This window comes from Notothenia rossii, assembly GCF_949606895.1.
Source record: "Notothenia rossii genome assembly, chromosome: 5".
Taxonomy (NCBI): Eukaryota; Metazoa; Chordata; class Actinopteri; order Perciformes; family Nototheniidae; genus Notothenia; species Notothenia rossii.
Window position 1 is genome coordinate 25,280,668 of NC_136903.1, and position 20,555 is coordinate 25,301,222.

Sequence of the window (20,555 nt, forward strand, 5' to 3'; positions counted from 1 at the left end):
AAATGCAAAATTAGTTTTAATCATTTTAATTTTGTTGTACTATAAAAGGAGCTGAAGCAGGAATTCCTATGGCATACGTTTATCTTATTAAGTAATGATTTTAACAGTTTACTCATGCTTTTAACCTTATGATTCAGATACCTTATTAACTGCTTTAAAGTTATTTTGTTTAGCTTCCAGTAAACAAAACACACATTTTGCAATAATTATTCCCCGTCAATCAATTTATGGTGCAATCGATTTAGTAAATTACTTAAAGTGTCCTTAAAAAGGGAAGGGATGTCAAGTCAAGGCCTGAACAATGTAGGTCCACTTAATGAGTTTAAAGAGGGTTCTCACATCAAGGTATGTCAATGTCTGCATTAATGAATGCAACATAGGCTAATCTTCTCTGACCCTTTCATTCACTTAAACAAACATTACATCAAGGCGAGGCAAGCTGAAGAGCCCCTGAGCTATTTGTAAGCCTTTGCCAATCGCTCTCGCTCTTGCCTCTATGGCCTGGGTAATGATAAGAGAATGATATGGAGTTGCTGCCCTAAAGCAGCAGAGGCGTCCACAGCTTCAGGCAACAGAGCCTGGCCGATAGCAGTGCTCGTATCGGCCAATGGGATGGATCTGGGTTTGTGTGTGTTCAATGCAGGCCTGATCACAGCTGGGCTCAAGCTAATGCCCGCTCATGGTGCCTTCCAACGTGCCCCAGTTAGCAGGGCTCACAACCCACTGACATGGTGGGCCGGGTTGGTAGAGTCCCCAGTGTTGGGGTGTTTTTACGCTTCGCTGCCTCCACACAAAAGACTTGGCCCCATAACCTATAAGCTCTTTAATCCATTCTGTAAACATTCAAGGGATGCCCACTTACACAACAAATACCCATGCATGGGTACACAGCAGAGCCTGCCGCACACTGGCACGTTCCTCTGGGTGAAATATAGTTGTGAGTACATTTGGCACAGAGGGCACTATCACATTAGGATTCTTTGTTTTTCGTGTTAATACTGGGTTTTACTAGGATTTATAATTACGACATGACACAGATTAAACAAAACATCCAGATGCAGCTTCTCTGTCAGGCTGTTCTGCCTAAATAGACAATTTACAACAACTTACAAAATATTTGTATTATTATTATTATTGGTTAATCTATTAGCTGATTTAATCCATGGATATGTTAGGAATCCCAGCAAGGAAAAAGGCAAAAATAACCACTTTAAATCACATGTTTGGAAATGAGTCAGTGAGCATGAAAGAAGCATAAAATCAACTAGTCCATGAAGGAAATCTAGTAGACTGTGACCAACACGACCAATTAGTTGATTTATAGACTTATAAAGGGCAACCTTATGATGTTGTATCTATAATGATTTATCACAGTTTTACACAAGAGCAAACAAATCTAATAGTAGTACTAGAACATCTCCTCTAAAATCAACCCAAACTATTGCTGACACGCTCAACTCTCTTTGCCTGAGAGCATGTTACGTTACTTGTCAATGTCACTGTACTGTAGAGGCATATAGTCTTTCACTTGCATGCCTAAAGCAGCATCTCAACCCCCACGTTCACTGGAAATCATAAATCCATCTCAAAGAGTGACGCTGATGAACCCACCACAATTCAAAACCTTCGACCCATGTACAAAAGAAGACCTGGTGCAATGCCACTGACGATGTCATATCCAGTAATAGACACATTAACATGAGGGAACAGGCACAAACAGCCTGATGTAATAATTAGAAATGCATCATTGCACTGACAACCATCAAATTGCCATAATGTTTCCTGATTAACATTTATAAAAAACATATCACAAAGCCTTCACATTTGCCAGCGCAGATATGGAGAATGATTAAGTTACAGCCAGATTGGCTCTGTCAGCATCAGCCTATAAGCCATATCTGCAAATTAGTATCATTCAACTAGATCAATATGAACAAGTGAGATGAGAAAAAACATCAAGAATATGATGAGCCACTTACCCAGAAGATGAGGTTGAAGATGAACATCATATACTTCAAGCAGCAGAGGCAGCCTCTTGCCATGTTGCACTTCTTGAATTCTAAAAGGAATACAAAGGATAGATCCAGGTAAAACACCACGTATTTGCTGCCTTTTGGCGAGGTGTACTTGTTGTTGGTCTTGTCTCCTGCGCTGTTGTCAGCTGTCGCTCCAGCCTGTGCCTGCTGTGCGTCTTTGCGCGGCCCCGTGGAGCCGTAGAATGCGCCGGCAGTGAAGCCACGGCCGCCAAAGGGACGGCCAGACGTGGAGGCTTGAGCAAAATCAGAGTCACGGCTATCTACGGAGGGGCTACGGTGAATGGCTGACTCCTCACTGCTGGACTTCTCCATGCTCTAGGGCTGCAGCTGCTGATGAAGAACTCCCTGACGCACAGTCTACCATAGTCTCAGGGATTACAGGACAGAACACCTCCAAGTCTCACACTCTGATGCAAAAAAATGATGAAAACCCCCAAAAGACACAACGACATCCACCTCAAGTCACAGTTGGGTAAGAAAGTCTTCAGTAAAGAAGTGAGTGGAACTGCTCATATCCGGCACCTTTGCGAGGCTTAGGTGCTTCCTGCTGCTTTCTTGCTGTGATAGTAGATGTGCAGAAGAGTCCTGTAATGAGCATTACCCTCGCCTATCAGATGTCTGTCTTTCCGTGAACAAGTTTCAGTCCTCCCTCAATCCCCTCTTGTAATATCACTCTCCTCCTGAGAAAGAGACACCCCGATGAGTCTCAGCTGCTCCACTTCAATGTTCTCTTGCTGAACCTGGCAACTTTTGTTCCTGTCTTCTCTCCAATGCTCTTCTCTTCCTCTGTCCTCCTCTTCTCTGATGCGCTCTGCTCTTCCTTTATTCTGTCTCTCTGTGTCTGAGTGTGCCTGTCTTCTGTAGAGTGCAATTCTGTGCTCAGCGGCTCAGTCCTCTGCACTGCCTGCGCTCTGCTTTCCCAATAGCAGCACTCCAGCTGATGTGCTATTATCGGCAGACGCAACCAACGGGCAATCCCTATCCCCACGACAAGAGTACTGCCCTCCTTCCCCATCTCTCTCTCTCCCTCTCCCTCGCTCCCCCTCAGCCCCTCCCCACTGCTGAGCAGACAGCCAATGCAGCAGCTGCAACAAGACCTGAGCTCCTCCTTCCCGCACCCCCCCTGTCTTTAATAAGCCCATCACTGTGTTTGCTTTGACTATACATGTTCGGCAATTTCATCTTTGCTGCCTGGGGAATTGAGAGGGTTAGATGAGTATACAAATATCAAACAAACAAGCGAAAAAGTGTCAAGGTAATTGTAAATGGATTGTGCGTGAAGTAGCAGGGTTGGAGTTGTGTGTGTGTGTGTGTGTGTGTGTGTGTGTGTGTGTGTGTGTGTGTGTGTGTGTGTGTGTGTGTGTGTGTGTGTGTGTGTGTGTGTCATGGACATTTCTGGCAGGCTCATTGGCATGCAGAGTTCTTACTGTTAGTCTGCTGAGACAACGGCACCTGCGATTTGACACATACTACTACAGCTTCTTTCAATGTTTTAAATTTGAATTTGTCATTTCATTTATAATGTTGTTATAAATAAACCCCAGTGAAGTCTGACAGCAGGGTATTTATCAGACATTTCTGAGAAAACTTTAGGCGACTGTCACCGCTGTGATCACTGCATGTGATGTGGGTGGCGACAGCACTGAGCTGCAGCTTGGTCACACGGCTCTGTGTTATTCATCACTGCACTGCCCACATCCATGTAAGGGAGACTAAATTAACTGGCAGTGTCCATGCTTTGGAATGATGGCACCATCTGAGGCACGGAAAGGGGATAGTGGTTTTAAGATGCTGAACACTCTCTGAGGCAAAGCCAGGGTCAAACGCTGAGCACCCCTGCTGATTTACACGCCAAACTGAGTAGATAACACACATATATGGCTTCAGATTTAACTAGCTCCTCAAATATCTACATGTCAATATCATCAGAGAACAAAGGCTAACTGGTGAAGGACCTTTGCCGCGGTACCTATCAAATATATAAAAAGAAAAGGATAATTATAGCTTGTTGTGTCTATACGTGTAAGCCCGCAAGAGCTTAATTGCAACCTCAGGTGAAAGAAACAATTGGAATAACAATTTAAATGCCTCTATTGAGTCTACTTTTTTTCCTCCAGTGACTGTCAAGCTAAATCAGGTCTACCTTTAGTCTAGAATGCACATTGTTCGGCTTTGGTAATGGTCTTCTGTCAGCTGAGTGCCGGTGAAGGCTCAGCTGCCAGACAGATGGAGAGAGAGTTTCAACTTAAAGGTCTTAAAGGTAAATCCAGTAATACCAAATCGACATAGACAAGCTAATCCATCTTGTGTTTCCCCATCTCAGAGTAATAAACAGCCTTGAGGAAGTGCATGAAATGTGGTTTCAATTCACAGAAATGATGTAAAATCAGGTTTAAGCAATTTGTTGGTGTAACAATTTAACAGCACATTTCGAATTCTGATAATTTATGAAATGACAAAATATTGAAATAATGTTTATTAAAAAAATATTTAGACCTCCGTCCTGTAGAATACATTTAAAGCAAGAGTTGATACCTTTCTCGAGTCCTTACGCTTGGTATAAGATTATAGCCAGAAGTGGGTTAGCTTAGTTTAGCAGTAAGACTAGAAGAAGCAGGAATCAGCAAGCTTGGCTGTATTCCTTGGTAGAAAAAATAAATAAATATCAAGCTACCTACCTAAACTGCAATATCCGGTCCAAGCCCAGATACTCAAGCACGTAACTCCCGCAAATTCACACCTTTTTGATTCTGCATTTTGATTTTGGTAGGGATTTGCTAGCTAGGTCTGCATACTTCCAGTCTTAAGGCTAAGCTAAGCTTACCATATGCCGCCATAGTCTTTACTGTACACACATGTAAATGCTTTAAATGTTGTCATATATTTTCTCAGCAAGTTAGCTAACATGTCATTTTGCTTTAAGAAAATCCCTTTTAGTACAAATTGAATCTTTTTAAGAAGAGGGAGAAGTGTTTTGAGACCGCCATTTTTTGGTTTTGAAAAATAATTGCAAATAGTTTAATATATAACTCTCAACAAGTCAGTTTCAAAATCAGCCTTCTTCCACCTCAGAAACATATCCAGACTCCGGCCATCTCTCTCCGACTGTTGCAGAGAAGCATTGTTTCATTACCTCACGCCTGGACTATTGCAACGGACTCCTGTCCGGGGGTTCCCAGCCAAATCCTGGACAGGCTCCAGTAGATACAGAACTCAGCTGCCAGGGTTCTCACACGCACCAAGCCCTGGCAGCACATCACCCCTACTCTCTTCAATCTCCACTGGCTCCCGGTCAAGTCCCTCGTCACCTACAAGTCCCTCCGTGCCCTCTCCCCCCAGTACCTCACAGATCTCCTCCACCCTTACATCCCGTCCCGCACCCTTCGATCCTCAGACTCCGGCCTGCTCTCCATTCCCCATTCACGCCTCCGCACCTTTGGGGACCGTGCCTTCAGTGTCGCTGCCCCCACCCTCTGGAACTCCCTCCCTGCTGAAATACGCAAGGCCCCTTCTCTGAACATCTTCAAATCAACCCTGAAAACTCATCTGTTCAACAAAGCCTTCCAACAATAACTCACTCTCCCCCCCCCTGCAATGTTGCAGTTCCATTTCCCCTGTTTTATGTTTTGTTTTTATGTCTTGTCCTTAAATGTTTCTTTTTAAAGCGACCTTGAGGTTATGAAAGGCGCTATATCAATTCAAGTTATTATTATTATTATTATTATTATTATTATTATTATTAAGGACTCTCAAAGTTAGTAATAATGTCAAGAGAAAGTCACATTCTTCCACGTTTTCAGAAACTAACAAAAGCTGTGTTTCAAATCTTGACCATGCATTTTTTCTGGTTTCTATGAGGCTGTGGAATACTTGTTTTAATTGAAAGATTACAGAAGGTTTACATAGAAGTCGGGAGACTTTGACATGATACCAGCATTCGAACAGATCATGTTCTTTAGCCTTCACAAAGCCTGTTTTAAACGGCATGTTTGCAGTTCCACAGTCAGATCTTTTATCTGCAAGATGTTGCAACTGCAAATCATCAAGACAAATCAGTTATTACGCTGCCAAAGGTTGACGTCCCATGATGAAAATAGCTGTTCACAAGCTACAAGCGACAAGGTTTCCCATCAGCCCTTTTGGACAAATGTGAAAAGCTGGAAAGACTGTCAGAATCCAGGCGCTTTCCATCTAGTGATTTTCAGGCCCTTAACTCCAAATTCAATACAATTTACGTCAGTGCGGCTGCCTCTGAGAGTAACACACATTTACTAAAGCTCAGAGGGCTCATAGTATGCATTTCACTGATTCCACAAGAAGCTAGAAGGACACACCTGAGCCGGTTTCCTTCATACACAGATCGACTCCGAGCGACGGGGCTCTGCGCTTCTGCATTTGGTTGATGGGGTACAGCAAGAGAGAAAGACTCGAGGGAACAGGGACAGGGAGTTGAGGCTTAGAGGGAAGATGAAGAATATGCAGACATAGTAGAGAAGACCAGTGCAGGGATTCCGGGCTAGGAGCGATGGTGTCAGTGGGAGATGAGATCGTTTGCAAACGTACTCTATGATGCCCGTTAAATCGAGCATATCCTTTGACATATATATGGTGGAAAGACAGACAGGGTTGAAGAGATTAAAGCTCAAAGAGAACCAACAGGGACTCTCTCAGAGCTCTTCAGACAAGGCTTTTACAAAACACTTGATGGTTGTGCCACTATGAACAAATAATAAACACAACAGTGGTGTCAGTTACTCTTTGAGAAGGAATTTAAGATAACAATAGTGAGTGAAAGAAATACAGTACATGGATTTGATTCATTATCTTTGTATGGTGGGCAGCATTATGCAAAAACAGCATAGTATGTGGTCTAGTTTACAAACATCTCCAGCCTACAAACAGTAGGGGGTAAAGCGGTTTTTACTGAAAGTGTATTGCTGTCTAATTAAATTATAAAGTGCAATTCTTCATTTGGGACATGAACCGCAGCAACACTGAATCAAATGTCTTCTCACATATAGACCCACTATGTCCATTTTACTTTGCCAAAGCCCAAAGCCACCCAACATCATTGCTTCAGCTATTTGCAATATACATAAGGCAAATAAAGAAGAGGTTTTAATATAAACTAAATCAATATTTTACTGTTTTGCATTTTCAGTTTGAGACAATCATTATGGTGGAAAATGTGAAAAATAAATTAAGTGGAGTAAATAAACCATTTATTTTGGCTGGGTTTAGAGTCTTTTTATTAGTAGTATTTATTCCTTTAAATAAGTAACTTACTTAACTTTTCCTTGTATTCTTAACGCAAGTCCTTATCCAATATATATAGTTTATGTCTCTATCTTTAGACATCATGCAGTTCTCCCCATTAAAAAAGAAGAGATGTTTTCAGCACATGGCTTTTACTGATGGCCATAAATTGCCATAAAGTTTAATACTTGCAGTACAAAGATTAAAAACAAGAATTACCACATTTCGTTATTCCTCAGTCAACCAGACATGTTGCAGTTATCATTCATTACTTCCCATTATGTCATCACTTCATTAATTATCTTATAAAAAATGTGGATGCAATTCTCCAAATTAGCATACGAGCTATTCAGCTTTCATCAAAAACTTGTTTTGTAAGGTCACAGTGAACTTTGACCATCAAAATCAATTCACCCAAGCCCAATTTAGCATTTTTGCATAATTTGGAAGAAATGTCCTCAAGGCGTTCCTGAGATATCACTTGATGAGAATGGGATGGACAAACACACATACTGTAACAGATAACCGGAAAGCATTTTGCCGCAGGCCACAGCTGCTGCTGTTGGCAAGGAGGTAAACAATTCAATGGTATGTAAATGGATGGTTGGAAGCATCCAAGGTGAAAAGCAGTCGAGAGTACCCTTTCTGATCCATCAGGGGCAGGTGGTGAGGGAACATTCCATTCTCTATGACGGCACCCACCCTCTCCTTTATAAGTTTAAATCCTTGCCTCTTACATATTGAAAAAACGATTTGTAAACACTTTCATCTTTACAGCCATTTCCTGCAAAAAAAGGTTAAAGGTGATTTTCATATGTTTTGATGTTGATTATTATGCTCTTCTTACTTTTATATGTGGATGACAGGAAATTCATCATGTATTGTTGTTGTTGTTTGTTCTGATCATTATGCTTGCTCACCGATGCACTGCTACTGAATCTTTGTTACTCTTAGTGTTATTACCTCCACCAAGGAGCTGATGTCTTTTGCTTGGTTTGACTGTCAGCATGATTACAGAACTACAGGCTCAATTTCCATAAAACTCAACCGAAGGATACAGCACGAGCCGAGGAACCTATTACAGTTTGGAGCGGAATAACAAGGCAGATACGAAACTGATTTTACACTTTGGTGACATATGCCATCTCATGCCTGATCTGGGTCACGATTCCCTGCACACGGCTTTCACCTCTGACGACAATAGCAAACATGGAAGTGGCTGAGCCGAAATGGCAGTTTCCAATGCTAATGGTGCTAAGAGCGCTTACCTGGGGGACTGGAGGGTAGGCGATGCTCCCCTTTATGCTGCCAAAACAAACCATCTTTGAGTAAATTGTCCCAGTGGGCGAATAAAGTTGAATACAAGGTGAAGCTTAAAAAATACCAGATCATACCTTTCCCACAATGCAACTCAATTAAAGGCTTTCATTAGACCCTTCCGGACGAGTAAAAAAACACATTATTCAAACTTCACACCTCTACTGAGCAAGGCTGAGTCTTCAGGGTTATTTAGAAAGTTCCTTCTGAAAAGTCATTGTACATCTATCATGAGTGTGGCCCTTTAATGAAAACCTATATCAGAAACAGACTCAGCATCCATTACGTCAGCAGAGTCTGGAACCAACAGGACATTAAGTTAGAGCTCGTACCCTGTGGGATTTTATTGACCAATTATACCAGTAACCACTGTTGAACTAGAGGCCACAGCTGGAGTTCTTCATCACCATCACTGCCTTGTTTACAGAAAACCGCTGAAGTATGATACCCAGCATGTTTACCACAACGATTTTCTTTTTGGTAAATCTCAAAAACCAAGCACAGGAGAAGATAAATGGATAAAATAGCTTTTTTTCATTATGAACATAAATCTGCTTTTGATAAAGTGCGTGTTCCGTGCTATTTATGTGTGACGACTGAAAAGAAATGGCAGAGCAGTTTGTTTGTGTGAAGGCTGAGTTTGCTTGAGAGTATGCTTTTTGATATTCCCAATAGTGTCTGTTGAGACTGCGAGTGTGTCTGCATGTATTTATTCATGTTGGGGTTTCTGAAGGCTTTTGGTCCTTACTTCAAAGGCTACTTTATCAGATTTATTGATGATTTATTTTCTAAGATTTTATCATAAGATTGTTTCTCATTGGGTTATTTTGTGTTTGCAACAACCCAATGGTAATGTGTAATAATCTGTTGTCATTATCTTTGAAATGTAATAGACTGTATGACCAATTCGACTATTAATCAAGGATTAATTGATGGATTTATCTATTTTAAAATCATTAAATGCGTCCCTACTCCTTTGCGAAACCCATTTTCCCACAGATGTCACTGGATGAAAGGCCATGCATGCCCTCAATATAGCTGATATAAATACCCATATAAAATGAGGGTGTCTCTACTCATGGGAATAAGTAAGCTTGAAGGAATATTTGATCTTAAGTAAATTACACCTTTTCATTTTGGCTAATATGATAAAATAGTCTTAAAATGTACCTCCCTGTTGATTAAATCTGTCTCAAAAGGAGTTTATTTTATCTGTGATAGTTAAATGTTTCATTTGATCCACTTCCAAAAAGCCAAGGAAATATTAAAATATTTAGAACCACTATTTTTGGATAGATTCATGAAAATAATTGTGTCTTTCATGGGGGAAATGTCAGCATTTATTTTGATGTCTTTGGTATCCTCCCAATGAATGCCTCTGACTAATTGACTGCAAATCAATCAGGACAATCACAGTCTCAGCCACAAGGTCGACTAACACATGACAGCCCATTACAAAAACAAATGGAAAAAAACCACTGGCTCCATTTAAAGGCAATCGAAGAATTATATTTGGCAGTATCAGGGTGTAACTACGGAGGGTTGCAACTGATGTGATCTGCGTTACCATAATATCAGTATTCAGAAAGGCACACTTCTGCCTTTTTATTATTCAGGAAAACAAAATGGCTTGTAGATAATTACTAGCTTTGCTCATATTACAGAAGGAATTAGTGCTGCTTATCTTTGACCAGTCATTCAGAAACCATATCAGACGCACAGACATACAGTATATGACATGCAACAGCATATGATCCTGGTGTGAATGCAAGATCAAGGCCTGGGCATAAGGAGAGGATTAGAACTACAAAGGCTATCCTCCCACACACAATATGTCAATGCCACTGACTCTTAGATCCTCTAATGTTTGGCCATGTCTGTTGCTGTGGGTGCAAACAGGCAGTTCTGACAACACAACATCAGGGATAGCTTAGGTTCCCTAACAAATGTATTCCCATTCCATTTTAAATGAACTGTTAACAAATGTATACATAAAAAAAAAAAAAAAGAAGTAATTTCTTAAATTACGTTTTACAAAATACACAAATTAAGATGGGAAAAGAGGTATAAATATCTTATTATAATATTTATTGCGCAGCATGGCTTTTGCCTCCGAGTAGTACCTGTGAGTGAGTAGTGAGATAAACAGAAGAAGTTAGTGAAGAAAAACTCTTCTTCTTCTATCATTGTTGTTCCTTGGAAACATAACAATGTACTTTAGACTGTGAATATACTGTATTTTGGGTTGTTCTTTTTAAGTACAATTGCTACAATTCAGAGTGCATCCAAGCCTCCATCTGTGTCTCAACGTATTTATGCCATGTTCCAGCGAAATATAGCGTTTAGGGCTTGGGATCCTTAGAGGAAGTGAATTTAGAACAATGGAGGATTGGCCACGGCTAGTCTCATCTTTTTCTTTTAAAGGGGCCCTAGTATGCTTTTGCTGTAGTGTTTTATATAGGCTGTTATGCATGTAAATGGTCTGCAAAGCAGGGATGTGCATCTCTATCACTGAGGCCGATGCGATAGGCATCTCGATACGTTGCCAACGATACGATACATTAACGATACATTTGAAACACTAGGTGATGCGATACATACGATTCACCCCTGTTGCGATACAGTTCGATACGATTTGATTCAACATTATGCGATTCGGGGCCATACGATGCGATTCAACACGATGCAAAAATAATGATACTTCAATATGGTATGACAGAGGATTTTTGTTTTATTCCTTATATGCAGCAAATCATACATTAACAAAAAAGTGCTTTACATATTTGGTTCTCTCTACTAGTACTGCACATCCCATCATGCTGTTTCTTTTTTTACCTTTTTTACCTTAAAAGACTCTCCAGAGTACAGTACATGTATAACACCTCACAGTTAAACAATTTAAGGATGCATTGCCCAGGATTAACAATGTGCAAATAACAACTACCATAGTGCAATACCCATACAGCTGCTGCCTGATGTGCTTAACACTCATTCATAGGCTAACTCACCAGAGAGCAGAAAGCAGTGGTTTCTATATGAACAATAAAGAATACAAATAACCTTTCACAAAAAGGTATTTCATAACTGCTTACAGTAAGGAAGACATTTAAAATATTATTGGCAGTCACAGGCTGCTGTAAACTAAACGCCACTCTCTCTGACAGAACATCTCACTGAGTGATTGAACTCATATGTCAAACTTTCAGGTTTCTCTTTTCAGCCGCAGACCCCATGTCGCCTCTTTATGTGCGGCGCTAAGTTCCTCGTACTACTTGTGTACTTTGAAGCGGCTCGGCATCGTTTACAATTTGCGAGCGATTTTTCAAGTTGACCGTCTTGAAAAAACATTTAATTACATTTTTGGACTCCTCAAGACTGGTAAGAGCCTGGAAGGTGATGGCGTATTGCTTGGCCTTAAAAAATGTAGTCCCAAACCCACAATTGTAGATAACATGTTATGGTGTAGTCAAGGTAACGTGATTTTGTCAAAGTTTCCATTTCTGCAGGACATTTCCTTTGTGGACGATATACTACAATAAACAGAAAATAACAAAATAACCAAACACAGAGAGGAGGCCATATCTACCTTGACTTGTGGTCAATATATATGTGCAGTGCAGCAGAGATATGCTAACAAGCTTTTCATTCTGACGGCTGCCTCGTCTCACAAATCAAATTAAAATCAGTTGTCAGTCTCCCGTGATATTAATGGTTCATTCTTGCCCTTTTATGACGCTCTGCATATTGCCCTCTGAGATGAGCATGGCCAGACAGTGCCGTCATTCTTCAGTCATTCATTGGTGATTTAGAACCAAAAAGTCAATAAAGGTGTCTGGAAAGATTGTTAATTAGGAATTTACGACATCACGCTCCCCTGAAGATCCAAGTGTGACAGAACTCTGTATAATGGCACTAAAGCTTGAGAGGATCAAGCTCTGTTTCTTAAAGTCAAACACTCCAAAGACTGGCCACATGTGGGAGTATGAAATCGGTGTTGACTGACCATTTAGAAAGCTTGAAACTGTTCCTTCAGACATATTTCACACTCTTACGTAAACAGCTTCGTATTTGTTTATCTTTCTTCTCGTGTGGGAAAACCCCTGACGGTCACATTGTGAGAGGTGAGCCGACAGCTGAGAATCAGAGACACGTGTCTGTCTCAGGAATTGAGCAAAAAAGCAGCGGTTATGACATATCCATAAACCTTATACAGACAGACACAGGTGCGTGCGTACACACACACACACACACACACACACACACACACACACACACACACACACACACACACACACACACACACACACACACACACACACACACACACACACACACACACACACACACACACACACACACACACACACACACACACACACACACACACACACACACACACACACACACACACACACACACACACAATTAAATACACACAAAGCCCCAAAGCCCCGAGCAGCCAGTCCCGCAGCCAAGCCCCAATCTACACCGAATGCCTGCAGACACGTCCATCAGAGCAGTGGGAGATAAGGCTGGGCACGAGAGACAGGCAGGGTTTTACAAGTAAAGTAAGTATACTCTGACTACAGGATACTACATTAGCATTTAGATCAGAAAGCGTCTCTTGTCATTGAAATGCATCGTGGTGTCACAGTGCAGTAAAGTCCAGTTCAATAAGGGCCGTTGCAGTCAGGTCAAATGCCTGTGATGTCTAAAGCACTACGATACATGAATCCCAGAATAGCCCTGCAGATAAATCTGGAATGACACTGTGTTCTGATAATGTTGATCAAAGGAGTGGAGTAGTTACGTCCATCAGTGTTCTGAGCTTTATTGAATATTTAATAAAGCCGTTGATGTGTGATGAAGATGGAATGTCAGCAATATGAATCCTGCTCAGTTCACGGGGAATGTTTTGAGCGAGGCCGGTGGATTCAAGGCTGGGTTATTGATTTACTGACGCCGAGTTAATTAAACATGACTGGCTGGGGGGGTCTTTAAAAAGTCTGCTAAATATCTTCACTGTTTGATTTGAGATGGCACGTTTATGGTTTTTCAAATATTGTAGAACGGTAGCAGTTGTTCTAAATCTATTAAAGAGAAATACAGATACAAACAATGATAAATTCACACAGATAACAAGCTGTAGTTAAATAATCTAAAGCATATATGTGTGATAAAATAACTAGTGTTTTTAACATTTATAGCATGTCGATAATCATATTGTGATGATATGAACATGAACTGTTTATTCTATCCAATAACTTACTGTATATATAGCTTCTGAAGGTCAGTATTACTAAACAAATACAATATTGGCAATCATTATTATTCCAACAAAAATATCACACAAAATACCAGTTTTAATAACGATAATAATAATATATGTTATTTATATAGCGCTTTTCCTGGTGCTCAAAGCTTTAGTGCTATTTCATTTTGAATTTATTCTTGAAATTGACACATTTTAGATGACTAAAAGGCAGCCAGCCTAAGCATACCGATTTATTTATTTTAATTCTTGTTATAACCGAAATGGGAAAAAACTAAACAGTTGGTACAACGTTTTCAAATATAAAAACATCGCATCTCGTATGGCATAAGTGGAGAATTAATTTTGAATCCAATCACAATCGGAACTGAATCATGAACTAGCTAAAGATTGACCTTCCTATCTATAACAATTCTTACTCTACATTGCTGTTTTATTCAATAATTTGGTGCAATTTTGCACATATTTTCTTTATTCATTACGTATATTCATTTTCCACAGCGAGGAAAAGGAAAGTAGAGTCATGCAATTTAAATTTATCTGGTACCTTAACAGTTTTTTGCTTACTGTCGCAAGGCAAAACACCTTCAATGCGCACGAGAGCTTGTGCTCTGACGTAAGGTGACATCACACATTATTAACAAATCAATAAACTGTTAACAACATGTCAGAAGTGCAAAAATGTAAAGAACTGTTATCGCAACTTGGGGTGTGTGCACATATTATAAGTCCTTCTGCAAAAGTTAGATTAATGCAGTGGTTCTCACATTTTTTCTGTCAGGCCCCCCATTTGGAAACAAATAGTCAAAATATTCATGTAATGGGCCAAGTTAACATTTATTAAAATACATCAATATGAACGTGAGCATTCCTTTGCTAGAACAGTGATAATAAAACAATGCTCCATAAGTCTGTGTGGTCAACAACAAAAAACATAATACAAATGTGCAATCCCTTTGCTAAAACAATAAGTTATAATACTTTGCCACTTTGCAGCATGTGCTAAAAAATGAAAAGAAAGAAAATGCTGATATTTGGCAAAAAACTGTGTCTTCTTATCACAGCATTAGTGGCTGCAATGAGCCTGTTTTGCACTGCACATTTCTTCAGAACGGGGCTGCAGGCTCAGTGGCGGAGCCAGAGATTTATTTTGGGGTGCTGTGGGGTAGCTTGACGTTTCATAGAGGGTGCTCAACCATTTAGGGTTTCCCATTAATGTACCGGTTGCTACAGTGGAATGTTCTACTGCAACATTCCCCACACAAATACACAGTGACCTGCGACTGTTACAATGAAGGCTCGATAATCAGCTCACGGCATATAGAAGCAGGGGTAAAGTTCTATTTTTATAAGTGGGCAGTGGACCTCAGATAGGGGGGTCCGGGGCATGCTCCCCCGGGAAGATTTGTTTTAAAATATTGAAGTTAAAAGCATCAATCTGGTGCACTTTGAGAGCAACATGAAGAGATCTATGGATACAGCTCTCAACACCCATTTGAAACAGAAATGAAGCTCAGCGCAAGTTCAGGCAGGAAGACCTATCACTTCGTATTGCACGTCATGGCAATACTCGCTCCCTTCACTAAATGATACAGTAGGGAGCGCCACTCCTCAAGCTAACCTATCACTTCCCTCCATTCACAAGCCTAATTATCGCACCTGTTAATCCCTCTATATATGCTCTCCCCTTTTCCATCAGCTGTCTTCCAGGTGTCAACGCGCAACCCTCCTCCACCCCTTCGCCTCCTGCTTCCAACTCAGGGACAAGCTTAACCTTCTCCCTTCCAACCGGACCTAACCACTCATCACCACCACCAGTGTCTAGACCCGGGGGGGTTCATCGGAAACGGTTCTTCCCTTCCCGAATGATATCCTACCAAACCTGGGCCTAATCGCCAAACACCATTTCATTCGCTTGTTATAAACTGTCATCATTATGTTTCATTTATATAATGTGACCCGATAATAAACATGTATTTCATACATCACGTCTCTCCTGATTGAACTGTAAACAGATTTACTTTTTCTTTATGGATATTTTACAAATCACTCCCCTTTTTTTAACGTCATATAGTATTTCATACCTATTTTTCATTTATTCTCTTATTTTTTTATAACTATAATGATCATATAAACGTGTGCCTCGGAAATAATTGTTTACATTAATCGTGACCCGTTTGAGACCCGGCCACTACAGTAGCTCGCTAGCACCAGAAGCTAACAACAACGATCTCTGGTATCGGTGCGCTCTCTCTCTCTCTCTCTCTCACACACTCGCACAAAATGGCTCGACACACACACACACACACACACACACACACACACACACACACACACACACACACACACACACACACACACACACACACACACACACACACACACACACACACACACACACACACACACACACACACACACACACACACACACACACACACACACACACACACACACACACACACACACACACACAAGCTTGAATGAAACACAGAGACCCAGAAGTACTTGTACTGTATCATATTATTTTTGAATCAATACATTTTCAAATTATGATTATTATTATTATTTTTTTTAAAACAATTTTTCCTCCTGGTCTCTCGCGTCCCCCCTGTCATGCCCCTGCACCCCCCACTTTGAGAAACACTGGGTTAATGTCACCAACAATGGCCGGGGGGAAAAAGGAAGCAAGCTTTATATTTATGTAAAAATAAATAATGATAAATAGCATTTAGTCATTGGTTTGAGTCAAAATCATATGGCAACTGAAAACTGTCAAGTTCTCATAACCTACAGGAGCCGCTGGCACAATATAAAAACTATTAAGGTCTGAGGAGGAAAAATAATATAAGGTGGTCTGAACTTCCTTTTCTGTGGAACCCCAAAGTCTGGTGGGTGAGATGTGTTCGTGCTGCGCCTCATAAGCAATCAAACACATTCTCAAATCCCTTTTGGTGCTGCAGGGAAGCGGGTTATAGGGCGCGCAGGACATTTTACAGACAAGAATGTCCACTGGGTACTAAAGGGGTTAGACAGGGCGAGATGAGAAGAAGTAGGAGGGGATACGAACCATCTAGAGATACTGTAGTCAGTCCTGCAGCAGGTTTTCTGAACAGTCCCTTTAACTCCTATAAAGACGGCCTTTCTGGCCATGTGTTGTCAACATTACGTGGCTGTATGCGGTCTTCTGCAAATCACCCGCTCAAATCAGAGTATGATCAGAGTATGATCCCGGTCTATCCATGTACGGGGGATTAAAGGGTCGCTCTTAGCAGCGAGCGAGGTCAACATTGCAGTTTTCTAACTCACCAGAGGCTGGGAAACATCTGGTTTAAGTACACAGCACATGTCTGCATCATGTGAAGTCTGTACAACATGAGCACTAGTCAATAACAGACGAGAACGATCCCTCTCTGAAGGAACATTGAAGACGCTGCTGACACAGCGATGTGGGGTCAGATGGGGTTCATTAACATTTGATTTGGCGGTTGCTGAAATGATAACAAAGGTGCTGAGGAGGAGAGAGCCGGACAAGAGGGAGTGTAACACAAAATATAAGACGAAGCATCTCTCTGCTGTTCGTTTTACTGCATCAAGGTTCCTGTCCGGGGATTTAAAGGCAAGGATGGATTAAACGCACAACATACTGTAATGCCTGAGGAGTTTTCTCATTGTGTGCACCGCAACCACATCTCCTTCAGACTGTTGACGGTGTGATCTTGTGACATATAGCATCTTGCCATTAACATAATCTCATCATAAAACCATATTTGTACGCCCACATATAAGGAGATAAAGAAAGGGAGAGATATAGAGAGGTGGGCGGAGAAGAAAAAAAGATCCAAGTATGGTGGACACCTGCAGAGAGCAGAAGATGGGCCGCTAGAGTTCAGCTCCAATCCCACCAGCTGGGATGCACCTCCCCACAATATGGCAAGCCCAGACTCGTCTCTGTGTGTGTGTTTGTGAGTGTGTATGTGTGTGTGTGTATGTGTTTGATCTAGAGACATGGGGTCTGGCCCCTTGCGCCGACACTGTCAATACGGCTGTGGTCACTCATGAGCAGCCAATCTGTCACTGCTATCCAAAAGGGAGAGGAGAGAAGAGGAGAGGAGAGAAGAAGAGAGGAGAGAGGATAAGCAGACTCTGGCAAAATGCCCTGGATCCCTTCATTCTCACAGGATCTGCCCTGCCGTGGATTAATGCCCTCCTCGATAGAAGCAGCTGCCATGTCTTTGTGCTTGTGGAGCCCACTCAATATATAAACCATCAACTGCTGGTGAAGCAACAAATAAAGCCACAAGGTACATTGAATAAGAACACGTTTTCTTTTTCAATTTAATCTGAGTTAATTCAATTGAAAGTAGGGCTGGGTTATTTGGAATATCAAATATAAAAACATATTGTTGGGTTGATTATTGGGGCTTTTATAAATGAATTAACGTGATTACATTTTTGATGAATAAACATAGTAATGTTGATATAATGACTACATGGGAAAAAATAAATAAATAGATAGCTCAGTTTGGTTGGTTCATTATATGACACCAAACCAGAATAATTTAATTGAATTGTAATGTAATTCAAAACCAGGAAAAGTTACTCATGCAATATTACGTTATCCAAAATATGTATAAATATGAAAGTATGAATAAATAATATATGTAAAGCATCATATGACTACATCAAAAAATACAGATGTATTGGCTTGAAAACACAACCATTTAAACAATGCTGCCTAAGAATATGAACACAAGATTAACATGATACAGAAAGCCGGAGAGACCAAACTAGGGCTGATGGATGTTTTATGTAAACAACACAAAGCTAAGCATATATCCTCTTCACCTCCAGTGCTGGGGGAAAGAAAACAGCAGATGTCTTTACAGAGCTGCATTAATGGTGTGGAACAAGGCAAGAGGAGTCTCTTTCACAATCTGCTAAATACTGGAACACATTGTCTGATCATCTCCAAAACATAATGTTCCTTGCCAAAAACATCACCCATCTGTATGTTTATGAATAAGCACAGCCACAACACAAATTATTTAGTGGATGAACACAAAGTAGAGTCCCACAGAGAATATAAAGTTACATATATTTACAAAAACGGACACACACAAGCGTATAATATAAACATACATGGAGCAGTAAAGCCCATCGCCTGGGAGATCCCATATGGGGTTATAGGTTCTCAAGCAGAAAATGGGATTTGCAGCCCACCAGCTAGAGGATGTGACAGCATTAATAAAACAATTTAATTTCATTGTTTACCAAATGATAAAGTAGGCGATAACTCTGAGTATCTGCAACCCACTAACACATCTGTTACACACATATAAGCAGAGCATTTGTTTGGCTGCCAAACATTCTTAATTAAAGTCTGCAGACAGTGAAGTCCCAACGGATCCAAACTGAAATTGGCTCCGGCTACTTTTCTGAGTTCACCTACTTACACATTTCGTGCCGATGGCTTCTAATTCTGCGCATTCCGTTGGAGGGCAGATGATTATAAATTAACTCAATGTTCTTGAACCCCATGTCTTGCTTTTGGCAGCATGATACTGTAACATAGATGATTTCAATGACAATCATATTTTTGTTTCACCACACATCCCAAACATAATGGAGAAAAATAAATGTATGCAGAGCAATAATGAGTTGAACATCATTCACTGTCTGCTTAAACATATCAAAATACACTATGTAAATAAGCAGCCTAAATGAATGTATTTTCTCTGAGGGAATAATTGAATATGAATTCTAACAAGATTAGCCATGACATGCTCCAAAAACTTCAGAGGCAGAGGGGCTACTGGGAAGGAAATGTGAGCCACTGCCACTCAGTCATCAATTTTATATCACTTTCAAGAGCAGAAGGTCTTCCTTGAAATGATTTACGGCCAGAAAATAGCTTTCCTCTGACCTATCACCCGAGGCAAAGGAATATAATATCTGCTTCTTCTTCCGAGTGTTGAAATGGTAGTCAGACCACATGGAACAGTAGCGTAACTTCATGTAAATGGAGGTTTGCAACAGATTGCTGAAGGCAACTGTTTATGCCATTGTAGGGGGGCACAGAGTCCCTATTATAGGTGATTTGCACAAAATAGATGTTTGATTACAATTTTTGGCCCCAGTCGAGATTCTGACAGCTGAACTTATCATAAATTCTGGACCCTGTGATATTTTTTTCTGGATCTGATGAAAAATCTGTTTATAAAAAAGAGATCCTCCCATCAACATTTTAATTATGATAATGCTATAAAAAGACATCCGAGTTGAAATTGGATAGAATAGAGGGAGAGTAAATGTTAGCTGATAGCAGCTAGTAGAAAGAGCCATGCTAAGCTAAGAAAATCTAAAAGTTGACATTAACTCTAACCTGAGATTCGATTGAGTACATTATGGTGCGCTCTTCAGTAGGTGAATGTAAATCAAAAAAATGTTCATAAGGTGTTTAAATGGAATGGATTCCTTTAAAATGTCGTTTTTGCCAAAGAAGACATTATGACCTGTTTGACTTCCTAACAAAAACCAGTAGGCAAATATTAGTAAAGGAATCTTTTTTTTTTTGTTATTCACTTTGGTTTAGAGTTGGGTAATGAGATAATTGTATCGGTATTTTTATCTATCACTACTGCACATTGCTGGTGTCATGATGCCCAGGTATT

General features: G+C 40.5%; 1 protein-coding gene across 5 annotated transcripts in view; it reads right to left on the reverse strand.

Moving 5' to 3' along the window:
- The window catches only part of tspan9a (tetraspanin 9a), a 211,111-nt gene that overhangs the window by 71,797 nt on the left and 118,759 nt on the right, over positions 1-20,555 (reverse strand). For 4 of the 5 annotated variants that reach the window (XM_079680012.1, XM_079680011.1, XM_079680010.1 and 1 more), the window contains one exon: positions 1,980-2,059. In XM_079680012.1, coding sequence (XP_079536138.1) covers positions 1,980-2,042 — 63 coding nt within the window. In that variant the 5' untranslated portion in view covers positions 2,043-2,059. Of the gene's footprint in view, positions 1-1,979; positions 3,038-20,555 lie in introns of those variants that run through there. The other variant, XM_079680008.1, reaches the window with a different exon arrangement.